This window comes from Excalfactoria chinensis, chromosome 28 (assembly GCF_039878825.1).
Source record: "Excalfactoria chinensis isolate bCotChi1 chromosome 28, bCotChi1.hap2, whole genome shotgun sequence".
Taxonomy (NCBI): Eukaryota; Metazoa; Chordata; class Aves; order Galliformes; family Phasianidae; genus Excalfactoria; species Excalfactoria chinensis.
The window spans coordinates 217614-242077 of record NC_092852.1 but is presented as its reverse complement, the minus strand read 5'-3'; the positions used below and the strand labels follow the sequence as shown (position 1 = coordinate 242077).

The window sequence follows — 24464 nt, the reverse complement described above, 5'->3', positions numbered from 1 at the left end:
TTCTGGGCTCCCTGGAAGCACCGGGAACTGCCCCCCCCCACCCCCCACCTCCACCATCATCCCCCCCCCCAAGGTTCAGTCCCACCAGAAAGCGCTGATTGTCCGCGCGGGTCACCGTGTGGCGCAGTGACACCGAGTGTCTGCGGGGTTGGGACACTCAGGGGGAGGTCTCCTCATTTATCCCCCACCCCTCACATCCCGCTGCGCACCGCCTCGCTGCTTGGGGAGCCTTCCTCCTCCTCCTCCTCCTCCTCTGGATGGGATGGGGGGGCATCACATCCAACCCCCCCCCCAGCCCCCCGCTGCCAAATACCCGCGTTTCACTCCATCCCATGAATCGCTCCATTCATTGCGCACGGGGGAAAGCAAACCGGGAGGGGAAGGGAGGAGGGTGGGATCGGGGAGGGGGGAGGGGTGGGGGGTTCCCCCATGCCATCACGGTGCGGGGGTGATGCCGTCCGTCCCCCCCCCACACCCCCCATTCCTTCCCCATTCCTCCCCCCCTTCCCCACCCCCATCACCCCCGCAGCGGAGGCCACGGGGGGGCTGCGTGCAGGACGGGCAGATTTACAGCGACAAAAGACGTTTGGAAACCGGAGCCGTGCCGGATCTGCGTGTGCGATACGGGAACCGTTCTGTGCGACGAGATCATCTGCGAGGAACCTCGGGATTGTCCCAGCCCCGAAATCCCCTTCGGAGAATGCTGCCCCGTCTGCTCCGCAGAGCTGCCCGCCGCCGCCCGTAATTTATTTATGACGCCCCCCCCCCCTCAATAATCACTTTAATTACCCCCCCCCCCCTTAAATCTCTGCACCGATAAATAAATTACCGTGCGCTTCTTGCCCCATGGATGGGGGCCGATCCATGGGGACGGCGGGGAAAAGGCAACTTGGGACCCTCCTCCCTAATAGGGACCCCCCGGGACCACACCCCCCCTCCCCATAGGGACCCCCTCCCTGGGATCTCCTCTCGCCCCAAACAGCCAATTTTCGACTTCTTTTGGCCCCCTCTTGCCTTTTTTAGGGCCCTTTTTGGCCTTTTATTACCCATTTTTGCCTCTATTTGCCCCATTTTGCCTTTTTGGAGTCCTTTTTATTGCCCCCTTTTTCCTCCATTCCCCCCCCCCCCCTTCTTTTTTTGCCCTTATTTGCCCCCCTTTTTTGCCTTTTTTGACCCCTCTTCATCCTTTTATTAACCTTTCTGGCCCCACTTTCCCCCATTCTTGGCACTCTCTGCCCCTTTGGGGTCTTTAATTCCCCCTTTTCCCATTTTTGCCCAATTTTTGCCCCCATTTATCAGTTTTTTTTGCCATTTTGGGCTCCTTGTGAGAATTTATTGCCCCCTTTTCCTTTCTTGCCCCTTATTTACCTTTATTGGCCATTTATTCTCACTTCTTCCTTCTTTCAGCCTCTTTATTCTCCCTTCATTGCCCCCTTTTCTCCTGTTTTCCCCCTTTTTTTTTGCCCTTATTGTCATTTTTTGGCCCTTTTGGGCCTCCTTGGGACTTTTCTTCCCTTTATGTATCTTTTAGGCCACAGTTTGCTCCTTTTTATTGCCATTTTGGAGCCCCTCTTGTGCCTTGTTTCCCCTTTCCCCACTTATTGCCCTTTTTTTTTCTCCATTTGCCCATTATTCTCCTATTTTGGCCATTTTCAGCCCTTTTTTTGCCCCTTTTTCTCCTATTTTCCCACTTCTTGGCCTTCCCCTCCACCCCTTTTTTGCTTTATTTTCCACTTTCATTGTTGATTTTTTTGCCCCATTTTGACCTTCTTGACCATTTTATTCCCTTTTTGCTTCTTTCTTTACTGCCTTTTAATCCCTTTCTGCCCCCCCACCCCACTATTTTTTACCATAATATACCTCTTTTTGGTCCCTATTTACCCCTTTTTTTGCCTTTCTTACCTCTTTTTATCCCCCCCACCTTAATTTTTGCCATTTTCCCTCCCTTCTCCCACTTTTTTGTTCCCCTTTTTGCACTTTTCCCCTCCTTTTTGCCCTCTTTTCCCCTAATTGTGACCATTTTCTGCCTTCTCAGTGCACCCCCCCCCCCCCCCATTTTACACAACCCCTCGGGGGGGGGTCACAGCCCTTGCTTGGATTTGGGTTTGTTTTTCCTCCCCACTGTGTTATGGCCACCCAAATCTCCCATTATTCACCCAAAACCCCAAATGATGGGGAAGATTCTCTGACCTCAGTTTCCCCACATCACCCCAACTCCCCCCCCCCCCCAACTCAACCCCCCCCAAAGCCCCCAAAGTTGCCTTTTTTTAACCCTTTCCTGCCCCCAGCCATGGAGGGCTGAAGGGTTGAGCATCCCCCCCCCCCCCGCAGCCCTAAGCGTGTGGCTCCGCTTCAGCGTGCTTCGCTTCTTGGGGGGGCCCCAACCCCCCCCCCATTGCCTCCCAGTTCAACCAGCCCCTCCCCCCCCCCCCATCCTCACTCTAATTTCTCTTTGTTTCTTTCCCTTCCCAACAGGAAAACCTGGCCCCAAGGTGAGGCTGTTCCCCCCTCCCACCTCATTTCCAACATAATCCCCAATTCAGGGGGTTTCCCTTTATTAAAGGGGGGGAAGGTGTGGATGGGGTGGGGGCTTGGATATATGTGTGGGGATTTGGGTTTGTCCCCTCCTGGGAGGGGTGATTCACTTCCTTATGGGGGGTTAGTCACTTCTTGGGGGGTCATAAAGTTGGGGGTGGGCATAAGAGGGGCAGCCCCGCTTTCTCTCTCACCCCCATCTTTGCTTTGCAGGGACAGAAGGGAGAACCTGGAGATATTAAAGATGTAAGTGATGGAGAGTGGGGGGGGGGTCCCCAAAATGGGCTGTTGGGGGGGATTATTACCATGGGGGCCTGTATCCATCTGCCTTCCTCTCACCCTCCCATTATTCCTTTCCCCCCCCCCACATACAGGTTGTAGGACCCCGAGGGCCTCCAGGACCACAGGTGGGAGCTCGTATCTCCGGGCACATTGCTGGAATATTTGTGGGAGGGGGTGGGAACTTTTTAGGGTGGGGGGGGTGGTGGGAAGAGCTGACCCCCCCCCTCACCTCCTTAGGGCCCAGCAGGAGAGCAGGGACAGCGAGGGGACCGTGGTGAGAAGGGGGAGAAGGTGAGTGCACCCCCACAAGTGGGGGAGGGGGCACAAAGCCCCCACCCCAACCAACACAGAGTGCTATGGGGTACAACAGTGCTGTATCCCCCCATAGGGTGCTCCTGGCCCCCGTGGAAGGGATGGAGAACCCGGCACCCCTGGGAACCCTGGCCCCCCTGGGCCCCCCGGACCTCCTGGCCCCCCTGGACTTAGTGGAGTGAGTATTGTGGGGTGGAAGGGGGGGAGCATTTTGGGGTGAAAAATGACCGTTTTAGGGCTGATCGCTTTTCTGTTGGCAGAACTTTGCGGCGCAGATGGCGGGCGGCTTCGATGAGAAGGCGGGTGGAGCGCAGATGGGCGTCATGCAGGGACCCATGGTAAAGCCTCCCCCTCCCCAAACCCCCTCCCACCCCAAAACCAGGAGTCCCTCCAGAACTCAAGCCCCCCTCTCCCCCATAAAACTCAAACCCGAACCCACACTCAGGGCTTCAACCCCTCAGCCCCATTATGGGGCAATGGGGGACCCCACAGCACAGCCACCATTCTGGGGAGGGGTACCCTCTGCTTTTGCAGTCTGGGGTGTGATAGTGGTGACAGCCCCCCCCTCCCATCTCCCCCATAAAACACCCCAAACCCACACCTGGGAGTCCCATAAGGGACCCTGTACCATCACCACTGTTCTCAGGGGGCACCCTCTGTTTTCTTTTGGGGGGGAGGTGCTGATGGTGATGACCACCCTGCTTCCCCCCAACCCAAATAAGCCCACAACCCAACAACACAACCCTGGGGGTCTCATCCCTATAGTGGGACACAGGGGGTATCTCATCTCCGCAGCCCCACTGTGGGACATGGAGGACCTGCAGCATCGCCACCACTTGGGGGGGGGAGCACCCTCTGTTTTGGGATGATGGTGGTGACAGCCACTTTGTGCCCTCCCCCATAGTGACACTCATCTCTCTCCTTACAGGGCCCCATGGGACCCCGTGGCCCCCCCGGCCCCACTGGTGCACCTGTAAGTACCTACAGCCCCCTGGGATCTGGGGGGGGATCTCTGGTTGGGTGTCCCACCAACCCCCCCCAATGCCACCCTCTCCCCACTTTAGGGTCCTCAAGGATTTCAAGGCAACCCCGGTGAGCCCGGAGAACCCGGCGCTGCTGTGAGTGTCCCCCCCTTGTCCCCACTTCTGTCCCCCTTTGTGTCCCTCCTCAACTTGGGAACATGCCTCCTGCCCCCCCCCTTGACCTCACCTCTGTCTCTTTGTCCCTCATAGGGTCCGATGGGTCCCCGGGGACCTCCAGGACCACCTGGGAAACCCGGTGACGATGTGAGTCCCCCCGTAACAGCAGTGCTGAGCACGGGCAGCTCGGTGCACTGATGCCCCCATTTTGAGCACTGCTTCCTCTCCATTCAAACCCCGTTATTTCCCTGCAGGGTGAGACAGGCAAACCTGGCAAATCTGGTGAACGTGGCCCCCCCGGCCCCCAGGTGAGGCAGCACTGGGCTGAAAGCTGCCCCCCATCGCTGCCCCCAACCCCTTTTTCTCCCCTTCCCACCTCAAGTTCACCCTAACCCTATTCTTCCCCACAGGGCGCTCGTGGCTTCCCTGGGACTCCTGGTCTCCCTGGAGTGAAAGGCCACCGAGTGAGTGCCCCCCACCCCACGCTGTCCCCCCATCACTTCTATCCCCATGACGTTGTTCTGACCTCTCTCCTTTCCCCCCAACCAGGGCTACCCCGGTTTGGATGGTGCCAAAGGAGAAGCGGGGGCACCCGGAGCCAAGGTGAGTGGGGGGCAACCGCCTCCATGGTGTGGGGACGTGCACCCCAACCTGGGGCTTATCCTTTCTCCATCCTTTTTTCCATATAGGGTGAATCTGGTTCACCGGGTGAGAACGGCTCCCCCGGCCCCATGGTGAGTGCAGGGGGTGGGCATAAGGGAAACTGAGGCACAGAATGGGGGGGATGGACCCCGTAACCTCTGCACTGAGCTCGACCCAACACTGTGCCCCCTCCACCCCGGCAGGGACCCCGTGGGCTGCCTGGAGAGCGAGGACGTCCCGGCCCCTCTGGTGCTGCGGTGAGTGTGACAATGGCCCTATGGGGCTGTGTGGGGTGGGGGCTCTCAGGGTGCTGTGACCCCCTCCCATGACTGCTGTCTCCCCTCAGGGTGCTCGTGGCAATGATGGTCTCCCTGGCCCTGCTGGACCCCCTGTAAGTATAGGGCTGCTTTCACTCTGCACCCCAACATTCTGATGAACCCCATAGGGGTTCTCTGGGAGCCCCCCCAGCCTGAGCAGCCCCCCCCACGCTCTCCTGTCCCCCCAGGGACCCGTCGGCCCTGCTGGAGCCCCCGGCTTCCCTGGAGCCCCTGGTTCGAAGGTAAGGGGTGAACCAAGGGACGTGGGGAGGATCGGGGCTGGGAAACTGAGGCACGATGCCCCATCTCACCCCACTTCTCTCCCCCCAGGGTGAAGCTGGCCCCACTGGTGCAAGGGGTCCCGAGGGTGCCCAAGGACCCCGTGGCGAATCTGGTACCCCCGGCTCTCCCGGCCCTGCTGGTGCACCTGTAAGTGTCCCCATTGCATGTCACATCCCTGGCACGTCCCATCCTTGTGGCATCCACTTTGACTTGGGAGCTGTGGGGTTGGGGACGTGGTGGGGAGTGGGAGGGAGGTTGGGTCTGAGCGGCAGGGGGGGTTTATCCTGTGCTTGGGGATGGGGAAACTGAGGCACAGGATGAGAGATATCTCACTGTTCTTCCTTTAGGGTAACCCAGGGACTGACGGCATCCCCGGTGCCAAGGGCTCAGCGGTGAGTATGGAGCAGGGTGGGAAGTGGGGAGGGGTCCCGGAACCTTTGGGGTGGAGCTGGTGGGACATGTGGGGATGCTGGGAGTCATAACTATGCTGGGAGATGGGGGAGGGGTGGAGGATGCTGGGGGATATGGGGGATATGGTGGAGATGCTGGGGACACTGGGGGTGTTTGGGGGGCTGGGAGGGTGGGAAGTTGCTGGGGGGTGTGTAATGCATTATGGGATGTGGGGCCATTGGGGGTTGTGGGGGTCACTGTGACATGCTGGGGGCCATGGGGAGATGATGAAGGCTGTGGGATGCTGGGGGATGTGGGGATGCTGGGAACACTAAGGGTATGCTGGGGGATGGGTGGGAGTGCTGGGGGTGATGGGGGCCATGGAGTCATGGGCAGGGTGCTGTGGGATGCTGAGGGACTGGGGGCCATGGGGCCATGCTGTGCTCCCCCCCCGATGGCTGCTGTCTGCCTGCAGGGTGCCCCAGGCATTGCAGGCGCTCCAGGATTCCCCGGCCCACGCGGCCCCCCCGGACCCCAAGGTGCCACCGGACCCCTGGGACCCAAAGGACAGACGGTAAGAGACCCCCTGAGACCCCACATGGGAACCACGGCTATGGCCCCGCCCACTGCCCTGTGACCACGCCCACCATCGAAATAGCCCCGCCCACTTTGCCACAGGCCCCTCCCACCGTGCCACAGGACACGCCCCCATGTAGGACCCCGCTGTGGGGTCACTCTCTGTCCACTCCCCAATTCCCCAGGGTCACTCCCAGGAGACCCTCATCAGGTCCCCAAAGGGGCCACTGGGGATGGGATGGGGTGGGCTGGAAATAGGATGGGTGATGAGTTCGGAGTGGGATGGAATGGATGGAATGAAATGGAATGAGATGGGAATGGGATGGGGATGAGGTGGGCACATGGGTAGGTATAGGGACAGGAAAGAGGATGAGGATGAGGATGAGGATGAGGATGAGGATGAGGATGAGGATGAGGATGAGGATGAGGATGAGGATGAGGAGAGGGGACACAGATGATGATGGGGGGGAGGACAGCGTTGAGGATATGGGAAATGTGGGATGGGAAAGGGCATGGGGCTGAAGGATAAGGCATTAAGAAGGGGCAGCCATGGTTAGGGATTGAGATGGGGATGGGGACACAGCTGGGAACAGATGGAGACAGGAGTGAGAGGAAAAGGAATGGAGACAAAGATACAGATGGGGATGAAATGGGAACAGTGATGCAGTGGAAACAGAGATGGGAGCAGGAAAGGGGATGGGGGGCAGTGACAGTGTGGGGACAGAGAAGGAATGGAAACAGGGATGGAGAAAGCATGGGGATTTGCTGGGGATGGGGATAGGGACAAGGATGCAGATAGGGGTAAAGATGGGTAGGGGCAGGAAAAGTTCTGGAAAGATGGGGATGGGATGGAATAGGGATAGAAATGGGGATGGGATGGAATAGGGATAGAAATGGGGATGGGATGAGATAGGGATATAAATGGGGATGGGATAGAATAGGGATAGAAATGGGGATGGGATGGAATAGGGATAGAAATAGGGATGGGATGGAATAGGGATGGAAATGGGGATGGGATGGAATAGGGGGTAGAAATGGGGATGGGATAGAATGGGGATAGAAATAGGGATGGGATGGAATAGGGATAGAAATGGGGATGGGATGAGATAGGGATAGAAATGGGGATGGGATGGAATAGGGATAGAAATGGAGATGGGATGGAATAGGGATAGAAATGGGGATGGGATGAGATAGGGATAGAAATGGGGATGGGATGGAATAGGGATAGAAATGGGGATGGGATGGAATAGGGATAGAAATGGGGATGGAATGGGGATAGAAATGGGGATGGGATGGAATGGGGATAGAAATGGGGATGGAATGGAATGGGGATAGAAATGGGGATGGGATGGAATAGGGATAGAAATGGGGATGGGATGGAATAGGGATAGAAATGGGGATGGGATGGAATAGGGGTAGAAATGGGGATGGGATGGAATGGGGGGTAGAAATCGGATGGGATTGGATGGGAATGAGGCCAGGAATGGGAGTAGGAATTGGGATGGGAACAGGGCTGGGGTTGGACGGGGTCTGTGATGGTGGCACTGAGAGCCCATTGCCCACCACTCTCTCTTCCCCCAGGGTGAACCCGGCATCGCAGGCTTCAAGGGTGAGCAGGGACCGAAGGGTGAGACGGTGAGTTTTGGGGGGGCTCATCCAGCCCCCTCCATCCGGGGAGGACCCCTCTGCTGGGCCGCGTCTCTAACGAACCTCTTCCCCTAACGAGGCCCCTCGAGGGGCAGCGTCCCCCCTCCTGCAGCGGGGGGTGGAGGGGGAACAATAGACCCTGTGTTAGGGCCGCGCTGTGCCCCCCCTCAGCCCCGGGGCCGGGGACATTCCCCCATCGCTTCATTAACCAACCTCAATGCGTGGGGCCGCTTCCCGCTGTGGGGCCGCTGAGCCCCGGCGCCGTCGTGACATGCAGCACCGCGTGGACCCCCAGAGATAGGAGGGGGTTTTATTTGGGGGGGGGCTGCGAACTGAACCCCAACCCCCAGCCCGTCCTGGTTTGCTGCTCTGACCCCTTTTCCTCCTCTTCCTCAGGGCCCTGCAGGACCCCAAGGTGCCCCCGGGCCGGCTGGTGAGGAAGGCAAGAGAGGAGCTCGTGGTGAACCTGGTGCTGCTGGCCCTGTGGGCCCCCCCGGAGAGAGGGTGTGTGTGCAGGGTGCTGCCCCCCGCCTTCAGGAAAACCCAACAAGCAGCCCTGACTTTCCCCTATTCTTCCTCCATAGGGCGCTCCTGGCAATCGTGGATTCCCTGGGCAGGACGGGCTGGCCGGACCCAAGGTGGGACATCAGGGTTATGGGGGGGTCCTATAGGGAGTGCCAGCTCCCTGGGTCCCCCCCCAACCTGTGCCCCCCTCCTGCCCCACACAGGGTGCTCCAGGTGAACGCGGCCCCGCTGGTCTCGCTGGTCCCAAAGGTGCCACCGGTGACCCCGGACGTCCTGGAGAGCCCGGGCTGCCTGGAGCGAGGGTGAGAGCTGGGGGGGGGGAACAGAGCCTCCTCCCCATGGGGGATGTGGGGGGGCTGGGAGGGCTCAGGTGGGGCAGAGGGGGTGTGGGGTGGTGGTGGGGGCTGCTGAGGTCAGAGAGGTGGGGGTTGGGGGGCAGGTCAGGGGGTTTTGGTTAAGGGATGTTGGGGGTTTGTTAAGGAGAGTTTGGGGTTGGTTAGGGAACGTTTGAGGTTTGTTAGAGAACATTTGAGGTTCGTTCAGGAGCTTTTGGGGTTGATGCTTTTGGGGTTGATGCTTTTGGGGTTGATTCTTTTGGGGTTGATTCTTTTGGTTTTAGCCAAGATGCGCTTTGTCATGAAGGCGCTCTTTGGGGTTGGCTGGGTTGCTTTTGGCTCTAATCAGGATGCACTTTGGCATCAGCTAGGATGCACTTAGGGGTAGTTATGGTGCAGGTGGGGTTTCTCACAGTGCATTTGGGGTGAAGGTGCTCTTTGGTACCAATTAAGGTTCTCTGTGAGGTGAGTTAGGAAGCATTTGGGATGAGTTAAGTTGCTTTTGGGGTTACTAAAGATGCTCCTTGGGGTTTGTAAAGGTGCTCTGTAGGGGCATGCAGTCCCCTGTGCCCTCATCCCGGCCCCATTTCAGCCCTGGAGCTGGGCAGATAAAGGGCTCCTTGTGTGTCCCCCCTCCCATCTGGGGGTCACCCACTGCAGCCCCCATTGCTTCTTTCCCCCGCAGGGTCTCACCGGTCGCCCCGGTGATGCGGGACCTCAAGGCAAAGTCGGTCCAACTGTAAGTGATGCTCCATGGGGTGGGGGAAGGACTATTGGGGGTAGCTGTTGTGATCCACGCTGATGTCCCCCTCCCCATATAGGGTGCTCCTGGAGAGGATGGCCGCCCCGGCCCCCCCGGCCCTCAGGGTGCTCGTGGGCAGCCCGGTGTGATGGGTTTCCCGGGTCCTAAAGGTGCTAATGTGAGTATTGACCATTTTCTGCCCCAAAACGGAGCTGCTAAGCTCAGTGCAGGTTTGATCCCATCCTCTGTCCTCCCTGTAGGGTGAGCCTGGAAAAGCTGGAGAGAAAGGACTGCCTGGTGCCCCAGGGCTGCGGGTGAGCTCCTTCTGCAACTCTGACCCCATCAAATCACCTTTTGGGGTCCCCCCTGCACTGTGCCCTGTGTGTGGATGGGGAAACTGAGGCACAGGGTTGAGTGCTGGGATTTCTCCTCTGCAGGGTCTTCCTGGCAAGGATGGGGAGACAGGAGCTGCCGGCCCCCCTGGACCAGCCGTGAGTGTCACTGCTTCTCCTTTTGGGGCCAGATGGTTGAAATATGGGGCTGGGGGCTGTAGCCCCAGGATCTGGGTGGAAAACCACCCCAGGCATCTTGGGGATATGGGGTGGGCAGAACCCCCAGTGTTGGAGTGTGGGGATTTTGTGTCCCAGCTGCCTCAGCCTGTTGTGATATGGATTTTGTCTGTAATCTTGGGGTGGGTGAGGGGCTGCAAAGGAGGGGATGTCTCAGAGCCATCACTGCTGTCCTTCCTTTAGGGTCCTGTGGGTGAGAGAGGAGAACAAGGAGCCCCCGGTCCTTCCGGCTTCCAGGTAAAGGGGAACACATGGTGGGGATTGGGGTGATGCAGGTGGACACCCCCCTAACACCACTTCTTGTCCCCAAACAGGGACTGCCTGGACCACCAGGTCCCCCTGGGGAGGGCGGCAAACCCGGAGACCAGGTGAGCCCATTCATCCCTGGGCTGCAAGTGGGGGCTTAGCCCTCTCTGACCCCAGCAGTGCTGACCCCCCCATTGCTGACTCTTGGCTCTTCCCTCCTCTCTGCAGGGTATTCCCGGAGAAGCTGGTGCCCCCGGTCTTGTTGGTCCCAGAGTGAGTATTTCTTGTCCCCCCTCTTGGGAACAGGACTCCTGCTGTCCCATGGAAGGTTTTGGGGTCCCAGAATCCAACCACCCCCACCAAAGCCATCGGAACCCCACAGTTCCAGCGGCTCGGTGTCCCCTCTCCTCCCAGTTCACCCCAATCCCACCTGGGATGGATGTGCTGTACTATGGACAATGCCATAGTGTCCCTCACCACAGCCTCAGGGGGCTTCTCTCTAACTGTCCCCCCCCACCATAGGGCGAACGTGGATTCCCTGGTGAACGTGGCTCTCCTGGTGCCCAAGGGCTGCAGGGTCCCCGTGGGCTGCCTGGAACCCCCGGCACTGACGGACCCAAGGTGGGTGACAGAGGGTGTGTGGCACCGCCACCACCACAGAGCCGTGATGCCATCGGAGCCCCAGTGACCTCATCCCTGTTCTGCTTATAGGGTGCAACTGGTCCGGCCGGCCCCAACGGTGCCCAAGGTCCTCCAGGGCTGCAGGGAATGCCTGGTGAGAGAGGAGCAGCTGGCATTGCTGGCCCCAAGGGTGACCGGGTAAGGGGATGCATCCCATAAGTGTCCTGAGTGACATCAGGTCTCAGCTCGGCTCACTCTCATCCCATCCCACAGGGAGATGTTGGGGAGAAAGGACCTGAGGGAGCTCCAGGCAAGGATGGCGCACGTGTAAGTGGGACATGGCCATTAGGTGGGCTGGCAGAGGATGCTCACAGGGACCACGTCCTCATCTGTCTCTCTCCTATAGGGTCTGACGGGTCCCATTGGTCCCCCTGGTCCCGCTGGCCCCAACGGTGAGAAGGTGAGAGCAGCATCACAGCACCCCACAGTGCGCCCCATGGAGTGACAGCAGTGCCTCCACCTCTCCATCCTTTCTTTTCCAGGGTGAATCTGGCCCTCCTGGTCCATCTGGTGCTGCCGGTGCCCGTGGTGCCCCTGTAAGCACAATGTCTGCAGCCCCTTGGTGCCCCTAACCTTCACCCTAAGCCCCCCATCAACCCCCTTATTTATCAACCTCCCCCTTCTCTCCCCATTAGGGTGAGCGTGGTGAGCCTGGTGCTCCTGGTCCTGCTGGATTTGCTGGCCCCCCGGTGAGTGTTTGACCCCAGATCCCCCATCACACACTCACGTCCTCACCCCACATCCTCACCCCACTCATGTGGCTGCTGTCCCCATCAGGGCGCCGATGGACAACCCGGTGCCAAAGGCGAGCAGGGAGAGCCCGGGCAGAAGGGTGATGCTGGCGCTCCTGGTCCCCAAGGTCCCTCCGGCGCTCCTGGCCCCCAGGTACAGCCCCAAAATGGGGCAGACCCCCAAATTCAGGACATCACGGCCCCATTGCGGGCACACTGCAGCTCCCATTCATATTTGTAACCTGTTCTTCTCTCCTTCCCAGGGTCCAACCGGTGTCACTGGTCCCAAAGGAGCTCGTGGGGCTCAGGGTCCCCCTGTGAGTACCGGGATGTGGGCTGCAGGATGGGGAAGGAGTGGCTGCGGGGCTGAGCTGTGTCTGAGCCCTGTTTCTCCTTTCCCTCTCTTCTCTGATTTCCTGATTCCCTCCCCAGGGAGCCACGGGATTTCCTGGAGCTGCTGGACGTGTGGGACCGCCCGGCCCTAATGTGAGTCTGGGGGGGGTTCTGGGGTTGCCCCCACCTGGGGTTTGGGAGCTGCTTCCCTATTCTGGGTGCTGGAGAGAGCACTGTGTCCCTACATGGACATTTGGGGTTTTCCTCCTCGGGTCTCTGATGTTGGCTTTTGGCCTTTCCGATGATAGAAAAGGACTTTTCTAAGGTCCTGACTCTCCAACCAAGCAGCACTGGGATGCGGGTGATGAAGATCGACCACCTCTGGTTTGCAGCAACTCTGCTTTCTTTCCCATTAGGGTAACCCAGGCCCCCCCGGACCTCCTGGCTCTGCTGGCAAAGATGGCCCCAAGGGTGTTCGTGGTGATGCTGGCCCCCCTGGCCGTGCTGGTGACCCTGGTCTCCAAGGCCCCGCTGGCCCCCCAGGAGAGAAGGGTGAACCCGGCGAGGACGGCCCCGCGGTGAGGATTTCGGGGTCTCCTTCCTCTGTGCACCCCCTGGCTGCATGATGCCATTGGTCCGGGTCTGATCCCCTACTTTGCCTCTATGCAGGGTCCCGATGGACCCCCCGGCCCTCAAGGCTTGGCAGGACAGCGTGGTATCGTGGGTCTCCCAGGACAGCGTGGTGAGAGAGGCTTCCCTGGGCTGCCAGGTCCATCGGTGAGTGGCTCACTCTCATTTGATGCACTGAATCCTATAGGGTGCGGAAATGGGGGGGCTGCGATGCTCTGGAACCCATCTCAGGGGTCGCCAGCCCCTTTTTGCAGCCTGTGGGGTTACCGTTTCCAAGTGCTTTGGGGTTTTGCAAAGCTCCTTTTCCCCACCAGGAGCCGCTGGTGCAAGGCTTAAAGCCAGGGCAGGAAAACCATCGGTGGTTATTTGTTGCAGAGGGGTCCGGGAGCCATAAAAAACAGGGAAGGGGCTGCGTTGGGCTCTCTCCCACTCATGCACTTTTTTCCCCTCTTCCAGGGAGAACCTGGAAAGCAAGGAGCTCCTGGCTCTGCAGGTGACCGAGGTCCCCCCGGCCCTGTGGGCCCCCCTGGGCTGACAGGTCCTGCTGGAGAACCTGGGCGCGAGGTAAGCAAAACCCAAACAGCATCACATTGGTACCAGGCATCACTGAGCCCATGGCACAACTCAGCTCCTGGAGCTGCCCGGTGTCCTTTTCTCCAGCATTGAAAGGAGGCTTTGCACAAATCTGCTCCACCCCAGCGTTATAACACCCTGTTTTCCTCCTAGGGCAGCCCTGGTGCTGATGGACCCCCGGGCAGGGATGGTGCAGCTGGTGTGAAGGTGAGCTTGCTGTGTGCTCCCCATTGGCGCTCAACGTCCCCATGCAAAAAGCTGTAGGGTTTTGCACAGATCTGACCTCTGCTCCATCTGCTCCATCTGCTCACAGGGTGATCGTGGTGAGACCGGACCTGTGGGTGCCCCCGGAGCTCCTGGAGCCCCCGGTGCTCCCGGCCCTGTTGGTCCCACTGGAAAACAAGGAGACAGAGGCGAGACGGTGAGTGCCGGAGAGAGGGTTTAGGGTTTAGGGTCTCATTATGGCTGTAAATCTGCAGGGGTTCCCCTCAAGGTTTGTTCCTTGCACCAGTGCTCCAGCTGAGAGCATTTAAAGATGCTGTGTGGCACCAACAGCTGCTGATTCTCGCTGTTGCCTGGAGCTGGGGTGGTTCAGACACCCCCGAAATCCCAAACCCATGACTTCAAGGTGGTGTTTCTGGTCGCTGGCACCTTCTGATGTCCTTTTTTCTCCCCACAGGGTGCACAGGGGCCCATGGGTCCCTCTGGTCCCGCTGGAGCTCGAGGAATGCCGGTGAGTGGTGCTGAGCGCATCGGCACATCCCATGTGCCAGGCAGGGGTCTGCTACCCTGAGCCCGACACGGCCCTGTCCCCACTTCAGGGTCCCCAAGGGCCTCGTGGTGACAAAGGTGAGACAGGAGAGGCTGGAGAGAGAGGGCTGAAGGGCCACCGCGGCTTCACCGGTCTGCAGGGTCTGCCCGGACCACCCGTAAGTTGGTTTGGGGAGCGCTGAGCCCCCCAATAGGATGTGGCTCCTTTGGGGTCTCTGTGGCCACCAAGGCTCTGCAAGGTTAAGGTGCTGACCACAGAGCTGTGACCACCCCGGCTTCCTCCTTAGGGTCCTTCTGGAGATCAAGGTGCTGCTGGTCCCGCTGGTCCCTCCGGTCCCAGAGTAAGTCCAGACGGTGGTGTTTGGGGTGGTGAAAGGGGAAGGAGCAGCAGTGCCATCCCTGGGCACCTGCAGCCTCTGTTCACTCCTGATTGCTCATTAGTACCACGAGTTAATGGCTCCCCATCGCCTTCCCTGCCCTGAGGCCTCACAATGCTTTCCCCCCCCCCATTTTGGGGGTCTCTCCTAGGGTCCTCCCGGTCCTGTTGGTCCCTCTGGCAAAGATGGCTCCAACGGCATGCCTGGCCCCATCGGTCCTCCTGGTCCCCGCGGACGGAGTGGTGAACCTGGCCCTGCGGTGAGTCCTGGTGTGGGGAGGCAGGGAATGGGGTCCAGCTCCCAGAGCAGCCCATCAGCATCACTTCTTTCTCCCATAGGGTCCTCCTGGAAACCCCGGTCCTCCCGGTCCTCCCGGCCCCCCAGGCACCGGCATCGACATGTCTGCTTTTGCTGGTCTGGGTCAAACAGAGAAGGGCCCCGACCCCATCCGCTACATGAGGGCAGACGAGGCGGCCGGAGGGTTGCGGCAGCACGACGTGGAGGTGGACGCCACGCTCAAATCCCTCAACAATCAGATTGAGAGCATCCGCAGCCCTGAGGGTTCCAAGAAGAACCCAGCCAGGACCTGCCGTGACATCAAGCTCTGCCATCCCGAATGGAAGAGCGGTAAGAGCTCCGTGTCTGCCTCTCCTGGCCTCCCCTCTTCCCCAAAGAAGAGCATCCGCAGCATCCTTGTACCAACCTGCAGTCAGGTTGGATGTTAGCAAAGATTCCTTCTCCAAAAGAGTGGTTGGGCTCCAGACTGGGCTGCCCGGGGAGGTGGGAGATGTGGCTCTGTGGGCTCTTAGTGGGGATGAGGCAGCAGTTGGATCTATCTTAGAGGTCTTCTCCAATCTTAATGACTCTGTTCTTCTATCAGCGGGCACGGTGGAGATGGTTGGACATTTTGACTTGGTGATCATTGAGGTCTTTTCCAATCTTAATGTCTCCCCAACCCCATGAACATTCTGTTTGTCCTCCCCACTGCAGGCGATTACTGGATTGACCCGAACCAGGGCTGCACCTTGGATGCCATCAAAGTCTTCTGCAACATGGAGACCGGCGAGACTTGCGTCTACCCAACCCCCAGCAGCATCCCCAAGAAGAACTGGTGGACCAGCAAGACAAAAGACAAGAAGCACGTCTGGTTTGCAGAGACCATCAACGGTGGTTTCCACGTGAGTGTCCCCCGGGTGTCCTTTTGGAGGGCTGATCCCACCTGGATCCTTCCTTGCAGTTACGGTGATGGATTTTAATGAAGTTTTAGAGGGCTGTTTTGAAGGTGTAGAGTTGGGTCAGTTTAGCTCCACAGATCAAAGGAAAAGGATGGGATGGAGCAACTGAGCTCCCTCAGTTTGTTTGGCCCAGAAAAGATGAGGATGAGGGGAGGCCTCATGGCCCTACAGTGGTGTTAGGAAAAAGTTCTGCCCTGGAGGGTGTTGGGCACGGAACGGCCCCAAGATGACAGAGCTCATGGAGTGTTGGGACAGTGCTCTCAGACATCAGGTTTGGGTTTTGGGTCAGATCCTGGGTAATGTGATGTACAGGGGGCAACCAGCCCATGGGTGGGCTTTAAGGACCCTTCCAACCCAGCCATTCCATGGTTCTATGGCCTTTAAGGACCCTTCCAATCCAGCCATTCCATGGTTCTATGATCTTTAAGGACCCTTCCAACCCAGCCATTCCATGGTTCTGTGATCTTTAAGGACCGTTCCAACCCAGCCATTCCATGGTTCTATGGCCTTTAAGGACCCTTCCAACCCAGCCATTCCATGGTTCTGTGATCTTTAAGGACCCTTCTAATGCAGCTATTCTGCGATTCTGTTGGTTTTATGATCTTTAAGGACCCTTCCAACCCAAACCACTCTGTGACTTTTTCAGCCATCCGGGAACCAAAAGCATGGAAACCCTCCCAAAAAAGCTCCTGAGAGTAAGGCAGTCGTGATGCCCACAGGCTTTAACTCCTCACTTCTTCCCTCCAGTTTAGCTACGGCGATGAGAGCCTGTCCCCCAACACTGCCAGCATCCAGATGACCTTCCTGCGCCTCCTGTCCACCGAGGGCTCCCAGAACGTCACCTACCACTGCAAGAACAGCATCGCCTACATGGACGAGGAGACGGGCAACCTGAAGAAAGCCATCCTCATCCAGGGATCCAACGACGTGGAGATCAGAGCTGAGGGCAACAGCAGGTTCACCTACAGCGTCTTGGAGGACGGCTGCACGGTAGGTTACTGGGCGCATGCAAAAAGAAAGGTGTAGATGGGGAGGTGGGGTTGAAGCTGTGGGTCCGGAGCTGCCGATGACATCCTTGCCCTCCTTTTCTCCCCAGAAACACACTGGCAAATGGGGCAAGACGGTCATCGAGTACCGGTCGCAGAAGACCTCGCGCCTGCCCATTGTAGATATTGCACCTATGGACATTGGCGGAGCCGATCAGGAGTTTGGCGTGGATATTGGCCCGGTCTGCTTCTTGTAAAAAGAGTTTGTTTTATTTGTGTGTTTGTTTGTTTGTTTGTTTTTAAAAGAGAAAAAGGAATCCAGCCCAAAATACCATAAAATCCAACCAATCCCACCCCTGAGGACCCGAACGTTCCCATCACAACTTCTGCACTGAACGGATGGCACGACCCCGCGCTCCCCTTTGGGACCCTCCAGCGCTGTCACTGGGCAGACTGAGAAATAAAACCACGGGCTTATTTATTTATTGCCTTCCTGGAAGGCCTATTCTTTGAGGTCGGGCGGAGGGTGGGAATGGATCTGGCAGGTCTGACGGCCCCCTCCCCATAAAGGGAGCCGGCAAAGGCAGGTATCGCGAATCCCCTCCCCTCCCCGCGTTATCACCAGCAGGAGTGCTAATGTATCATACAACAGAAATGGTGCTATTCTTGTAAAACGAGTCTGTTATTTTTTAACATCAGTTGATATAAAAACAACAAAAAAAAGAAAAAAAAAAAACACAATACTTTTGGTGGAAAGTAAAAAGCTGTTGTGTTTCTTTGTCCTTCTTGGTTCCCTTCCATCGAGTCCAGCCCTTTCTCTGTGCTCTGCTTTAAGGGGTCAAATCTCAGCCTCATGGGTTAGAGATACATAAAGGGATAGAGATACGTAAAGCACAACTGATCAGACCCCTCCGTCCCTCCTTCCTCACGTCCCCTTCTGTGCACCCACAAATAACGTTCAAGATTAGGACTGACAATGGAAGGGTTCATGGCTTTGGGGCGCATACACGGACCCTCGTAATAAAGCAGCTCTGCCTTTAAGCTTTATTAAAGCACAACATCTGTAAATGCTGCGCTTAAGCAGCTTGTTAATTAGAGGGAAAACCCCACTAGTTTAATTGCTTTTAACTATCTTCAAGAAAATCAGCCTGGTGACCCCATGAGAGCTGCTGGCCCAACAGGCTTCACCACGGCGCTGCTGTTATAGGGCCAGCCTTTCGCACCAGCTGATAGCAGCCCTTCATTAAGGGAAATTATGACTTGAAAGGATTAAAAACCCCCTTTAAAGAAAGGCTACTTTGGGGCCCTGCTCTCAGTTTTAAAGCGCTGGCAGCTGGCAATGCTGCAGCCGAAGCACCTGAGGCAGCTTTCCAGGGCTGGGAGCTGCAAGAAAAAAAAAAAGTTGGCAGAAGAAATTCATTAAAAAGGATTGGAGGATTAAAAAGGGTTTTCCAAAATAAACACCCCCCTACGAGGCCAAGTGCCACATGACCCGCAGGGCACCCCCAATTACCAGGGGCTCTCCATGCACCGCCAGCTGTTTCCCTGCTCAGCCAAGCAGGGGGATCCCACAGGCAGCCCCACAAGCTTTTAGGACCAGGAGAGCATCAGTTACCTGCAGCCAAAGCCCCACAGCACAGGGTTGGGGACCATCAGGAAGCTCTGAAAAGCTTCTGACACAGAGTCACCCCATGCTGAGGGCTGCAGCTCTGATGAGGAAGGGCTGAGCGTGTGACTCCTGCAGCTTCCTTATTGCAAACTCCACTCAGCAGTTAGAAGCTGATGGGGGGGTTTTTTACCAGCACTGTGTGAGGAGCTCGTGATGAGGTGGGACACACGGCCCTGCTCCACTGAGCAGCCTTCAGCTCTGCTGGGAAGACACTCCACCTCTTAACAAACAAAGGGCATTTTTATTTCACGCTTGAACAAGAGAAAGCATCCTTCATTGAATAAAAAACACCAGAGCCATTTCCCTGCAGCCTTCGACCACTTTGTTTCCATACCCGGATGGATGGAGAACAGCACAGGCTGTGCACAGAGGAAACACGGGAGGCTGCAGCGATGTGGGACCAGAAGAACCAGAAAGGGTGAAAGCAGAACAAAGTTTGAGGTTCTCCAAAGTGCAAACACAGCAAAGAGCCCCGCAGAACTGCAACAGGCTGAACTGCAGCATCAGGTTTGTTTGCTTTGCCATCCTTTGGGAACGGTCGGCTCCGGTGAGATTTGGAAACACAAAACTCTCCTTCTATCTGCAAGGAAATCAGTCCAGGTCTGCGCTCAGCTGCAGCGGGCACAAATACAAAGCAGCACTGAGCTGCAGCTCCTCTGGCTTCAACACCAGGGAATTCACAGCTGCTGAATGCCACGCACACCGAGCAGCAGCTTCAGAGCCGTGCATAGATCAGGGGGTCAAAGCCACAGGGACCCTTCCCACACCAACAGCACCCTGCTTAATGAGGCTGTCCTCATTAAGACTGGTGTTTTGGTATCGGGTCGCTCTGGAAACAACCTGAGCTGCCAGCAAAGGAGAAAAAGCATTTTGGTGGTTTCAATTCCCTTTTCTCCTCCTAGTGCAAGTTATACAGGTAAGAAAACCTGAACACCATATGTGTGCATTCCTGGCACTGAATGATCCCTTTTTATCAAGTGCTGCTCTGAAAGATGCCAGTGACAGGCTGCCACCAAACAGAACTGGCATAAATCACACAGGACTCAAGTTTGCCCTGGAAGGAGCAGACACGGCGTTAAACTCCAAAAGTGAGATCTAAGCCTTTGAGATCCTTGGACCCCAAAGCACAGAGTTCGAGTCCCCAGATCCCCTACACAAAAAAGTAGTACAAGAACTCGAGAGGAAGGCAGGCCTCTCGCTCTGGAAGGGAGCTGGTGGCTTGTACATGGACAACAAGGATGTCAGGGACAAGCCAGCAGTGCAGCCCAGCTGCAGGCAACAAAGTGGAAAAGGAACCTGGAAAAGGGACCCAGAGCCTTTAAGTCTCTCCTAAAGTCGCTCGCAGTCCTTCTGCTTCCATCTGAAAGTCCCTTTTTTTACAGCTACACGTTTCATGTTTCACCATATTGCACCATCACCACCCCCAGAACACAGCAAGGAGCTCAGGGTTTGCTCAGAGCCACGCCGTGCAGGGAGGGGGCTGGCAGAGGGGGAGGGTCGGCCGTGTTGTTGGTGCTGCAGTCGATGTAGTGGTACGTTTCCACAGAGCTCTGCGTCCTGCGGCCCATGTAGGAGAGCTTCACCGACGTCCTGAGGGAAGGGAGAACAGCTTAGTGGGGACAGGAGCAGGGGTGGATCCCTCCATTCAATGCAAACTGTCTTTGTGGTCATCTCATAAGTGCCCCCTTCTAAAGTTGGGGATCAGGTTTTCAACAAACATCCCCAAGGGCGCTCACTGCAGAGAGCAGAGCTCACCCCCAACCCCAGAACACAGCACAATGTACAGCACCTATCACATAGAAGCTCCATTCAGAGCCATCTGGTGTCCTCTCTTCCTCTCCATCTTACATTTTACCTGCCTGTGTCATCAAGACTGGATTAAAGCTGACACAGTGAACCAGCCTGGGGTGCTCACCAGGCACAGTTTTCTTTGTGTGCCCCAGTTCCATTCTGAGTCAGGAGCAGAGCTAAACCTACCTCATGAAGATGACTATATTATGCACATTCACCTTGGGAAACGTGCAAAAGAAACTGGAAGAGATCAAAAGAGAGAAAGTGGTCAGCACAGGCTAAGCAGCCTAGCAGAAATGACTGCATTTCTTGGAATCTACTGATGTTGTTTTACCTCTGGTGCTAACTCAACATCCAAAACCCCATCACAACATCCTGACAAAGTGGCCTTTCAAGTCATTTCTAGCAAATGGTTGTTTTCCAGAAAGTTAGCAGAAAGCAAGTCATTTCCAGAGCAAGCAATAACTAAAGCAGCTCAAATCTACTATACACAAAGAACAGTAAATCCTTACTACACATAGGAGAAAGGTCCTCCCATCTCTGCCTTCACTGTGAAATTCACCTGTAAGACAAAAACACATTCACTTTCCATTTGAATATTCACTTAAACACCCCTGTCAGAGTATTTCCTGCATTCCATTGCATTTCAGCTGCTGTGCAAAGAGCATAGCCTGGAGACCATTTGCTAAGCAAAGCTTCAAGGCACAGATGCAGTGCCCTCAAGTTAGCTTGAGACACCATGCCAGTTCCACACTTGATTTAGTGATGCTTACAATACACATTGCAAGGGCAATGAAAGACAAATACCAGCTTGTCGCTGAGGGGCTGGATGCTGGAGATGTTGGTGATCTGCTGGCTGCCCACCACAGTGTTCATGTACTGCACCTGACTGGTCAGACTGTCCACTGTCACTGAGTAGAAGTTGGAGTTCCTGATCCGTAAAGTGGCCTGGAAGGACAGCAGGGTGACACAGGTAGCACTGACACTCCTGACAGCTCAGCATAGGATTTATTCCCTCATAAAACAGAGATGCACAAAAACCTTACCGTGATGGCAAGAAGGACAACGGAGTTCTTCCTGTCGAACCAGACTTGAACCACCTTAATGCCGCCATCATCCACCAGGACTGAGTGTGGAAAGAGGAAAAAAACCACCAGCCCTGAGATCAGAAGGCAGAGCAGCACCGACAGGAGGACATAAAGCTTCCTGGAAGAGACAGGAAATGGGTCACAGCCTTTGTCCTAACACAGCATCTGCAACTGCAAGACATCTTGTACCCGAAACCCAAACCCGTCAGCAAAACCAAACCTATCTGCTCTTCCCTGAAAGAGACACAGAAGTGCTGCTCTAACGTTTTTCATATCTGAAATTGCTTTAAACAGCCACCCTTCCCACAGTTCACTTTTCGGTAATGAGTAACCAAACAATCCTTCTTTCCCCCCAAAGCATTCTCAGAATCTAGGGATGGTGCTGTTGGGAAAGCAGTTTCTTTCTCAAAGCTTCTGTAAAGAGCACAGAAACAAAGTGTGTGAGTGGGATGACTGTTCCCACGTTCACCCCTATGGAGGAACTGAACAGGAAATATTTAAAGTGAAAGTTTAAGCTGTATTTGTTGGCACAGTTCAGTGCAAACAAGCCACGAGACGAAGGGAAGGCTGCAGTCTGCATAAAGCTGTGAGCAGTCAGTGACAGAAGAGCACTGTCTGCTCTTTGCAGAGGTTTCATTATGCTCCTATTAAGGACTTACGTTCTCTGTGGACGGAGCCTCTGGTCGCTGTAGGGTATCAAAGCCACCAACTCATTTACCTGCTCTGGAAAGCAGAAGGAACACAGTGACCGACTTCAGACAATTGCAAAACCTTTTAAGTACATAAAGAACATTGCAGCACCAAACCGCTAAGGACAAAAGGAGCGCTCACCTGTGGGAATGCAGCCGGTGCCTTGACAAGTCGGGCAGGTGATGCTGTCCTGACCCGTGAATTCAACGTATGGAAACTTGGCAATGTCCTCATTGCGGTCTTGGCTATCGAGTAAATCATCATCGCCATCATCATCACCGTCAGCCTTCCTCCTCTGCCTGGAGGCAGGGTTGTTTGCAGAGAGGGAAAGCGCAGAACCCATTGCAGCTATGGGGGAAAGAGCTGCACAGACAGCAGCAGAGACAGCAGCCATTCAGTGTGCTTTGTGGCAGAGAAACCCCGCTTTGTACCACAGGCAGGAGGTGAATAACCCCCCTGGATAGCCCCCAGCACCCCTTACAGACCCCAGCACCCCTTACAGACCCCTAACACACAGCTTTCTCCTCCCTCTCCTAGCTGTAAAACACCCCCCTCAGGCTCCCATCCCCTACCACAGGGGTACCTCCCCCCCCAGCACACAGCCAGGGGATCAACCCCCACGAACAGCCCCACAGGGCCCCACAGGGCCCCACAGGGCCCCACAGGGACCCACAGGGACCCACAGGGACCCACAGGGACCCACAGGGACCCACAGGGACCCACAGGGACCCACAGGGACCCACAGAGCTGAGATACCCCTACAGAGAGGGCCTGAGACCCCCTTCAGAACCCCATAGAGACACACAAACGGCTCCTAAGGAGCCAAATGTCCTTAAATACTCCCCCCCCCCCCCCCCCCAACAAACCCAAACCCAAACCCCTCCCATACAGGCCCCAAAGAGCCCCCCCAGCCCCCCCCCCCAAGGATCGCGGCCCAGCTCGGCCCCCCGCACCCACCGCAGCCGAACCACCTCACAGCCGCGCAGCCGCCGTCGCTATGACGACGACGCCGGGCGGCGGGAGGCGGAAACTCACTCTGGCCCCGCCCCCACACTTCCGGTGTAGAGGAGGTGCCCCAAGCCCCGCCCACTTTTGGTTGACGCCCCGCCCACTTTGTTTAGGGAGCGGCCGTGACGTCATCGCCCCGCCCACGGCGTGGTGGGCGGGGTCAGATGTTGGCCACGCCCCCTGCGGTGACGAAACAGCCCCGCCCGGGTGTGCCGCTCCCTCAGTGCGCATGCGCCGCACAGCGGCAGGGCGGTGCACACGGCCTTGCCTTTGGGTGGGGCTGAGGGGGCGTGGCCCTCACTGCGCATGCGCCGCAACGATGCGGGTGGTTCCGTGCGTGGGAGGGGGCGGGGCGTGTCCCGAAGACACGTGTCCCGTCTGCGCATGCGTTTTGCGTAGCAGAGAAGGCCCTCTTCGCGCATGCGTACGCTGAGGGAACGGGGTTGGGGGGCGGAGTACGCATGCGCCAGGCGGAACGGGCTTTATTATGGGGTCCTTTTCAATGTGGATAGGATTAGTATGGATGCGTCCAGCCACCACGTGGGACCACATCCCAGTATGGAACCATCACCAGTATGGGAGCATCATCTCAATACGGAGCCTCTGTGCTCCTGTATGGGGGCACCCATCGCAGTATGGACCCTTATGGGGGCACCCATCGCAGTATGGACCCTTATGGGGGCACCCATCCCAGTGTGGACCCTTATGGGGGCACCCATCCCAGTGTGAGCCCCCCACGCTGCTGTGGGATCAGCAGACCCGCTGCGAGGCAATGCAAAGCCGAAGGGCTGTGTGCACTCGTGCAAGGCTGTTCACGCTCGTGCAAGGCCACGCATCCTAGTGCAAGGTCGTGCATGCTTGTGCGGGGCTGTGCGTGCTCATGCAACGCTCTGGGCGTGCTAAGGGGCCGTGCAAGCCCTGCACGCTTTGTCCTGCCGCTGCCGACTCACTAGGTGTCGCCTCACTCAGCCCACAGCAGCTCCTTCACTCTGCACACACGGGCGCCCTCTGCTTTAGCGAAGCTTTCAACCTCCACTCCAGGCTTCCCCCCCCACTCAGAGCTCAGATGCTCCCAACGCGGGGATTTGGAAGGGAAAAGCTCCACTGCAGACAAATGACCCCAAAACGCATCGTTTGAGAGGGAAATTGCCTCTCGTTGGCAGTCGGTGGGTTCATAGGGTCTCTCGTGGTAAATTCACGTTTCCTAACTGTCCCTTCCTTCTCCTGCACTGTCCCTTAGGGCTGCAAAACCCAAACAGGTGCTGATCCACCTGCATCGATTTATTGGGCTTTGCACTCCCTTCTCTCCACCATTCCCCAATTACAGTTGGGTGCAGAGGAAGCAGACGTTCAGTTTGGGGG

General features: G+C 56.9%; 2 protein-coding genes across 4 annotated transcripts; one reads left to right on the top strand and one right to left on the bottom strand.

Moving 5' to 3' along the window:
- Positions 1 to 451: 451 nt before the first annotated feature.
- COL2A1 (collagen type II alpha 1 chain) lies at positions 452 to 17122 on the top strand. The gene is given in 54 exon segments (XM_072357891.1): positions 452 to 577; positions 579 to 741; positions 2476 to 2492; positions 2749 to 2781; positions 2910 to 2942; positions 3055 to 3108; positions 3206 to 3307; positions 3390 to 3467; positions 4058 to 4102; positions 4194 to 4247; positions 4362 to 4415; positions 4523 to 4576; positions 4679 to 4732; positions 4818 to 4871; positions 4958 to 5002; positions 5114 to 5167; positions 5257 to 5301; positions 5416 to 5469; positions 5558 to 5656; positions 5857 to 5901; positions 6375 to 6473; positions 8057 to 8110; positions 8519 to 8626; positions 8707 to 8760; positions 8851 to 8949; positions 9668 to 9721; positions 9804 to 9902; positions 9985 to 10038; positions 10162 to 10215; positions 10477 to 10530; positions 10608 to 10661; positions 10768 to 10812; positions 11062 to 11160; positions 11251 to 11358; positions 11434 to 11487; positions 11567 to 11620; positions 11703 to 11756; positions 11856 to 11909; positions 11998 to 12105; positions 12215 to 12268; positions 12384 to 12437; positions 12701 to 12862; positions 12954 to 13061; positions 13371 to 13478; positions 13641 to 13694; positions 13801 to 13908; positions 14167 to 14220; positions 14309 to 14416; positions 14546 to 14599; positions 14787 to 14894; positions 14974 to 15262; positions 15626 to 15813; positions 16618 to 16860; positions 16967 to 17122. Coding segments are annotated over 54 exon segments (4461 nt in total). The 3' UTR covers positions 17114 to 17122.
- Positions 17110 to 23172, bottom strand: TMEM106C (transmembrane protein 106C). Of its 3 annotated transcripts, none has more exons than XM_072357947.1 (8): positions 23052 to 23112; positions 22236 to 22457; positions 22064 to 22127; positions 21363 to 21522; positions 21124 to 21264; positions 20829 to 20878; positions 20503 to 20556; positions 17110 to 20115 (listed from the first exon to the last, which is right to left on the bottom strand). In XM_072357947.1, exons 2-8 carry the CDS (start codon positions 22435 to 22437, stop codon positions 19968 to 19970), a joined length of 819 nt encoding a protein of 272 aa, XP_072214048.1. In that variant the 5' UTR covers positions 22438 to 22457; positions 23052 to 23112; the 3' UTR covers positions 17110 to 19967. The 3 variants fall into 3 exon arrangements, with proteins under 3 accessions (XP_072214048.1, XP_072214050.1, XP_072214049.1); XM_072357949.1 differs by lacking the exon at positions 23052 to 23112 and adding an exon at positions 23130 to 23172 and having other exon boundaries at positions 18746 to 20115; XM_072357948.1 differs by having other exon boundaries at positions 18746 to 20115; positions 23066 to 23110.
- Between the last annotated feature and the right edge of the window lie 1292 nt (positions 23173 to 24464).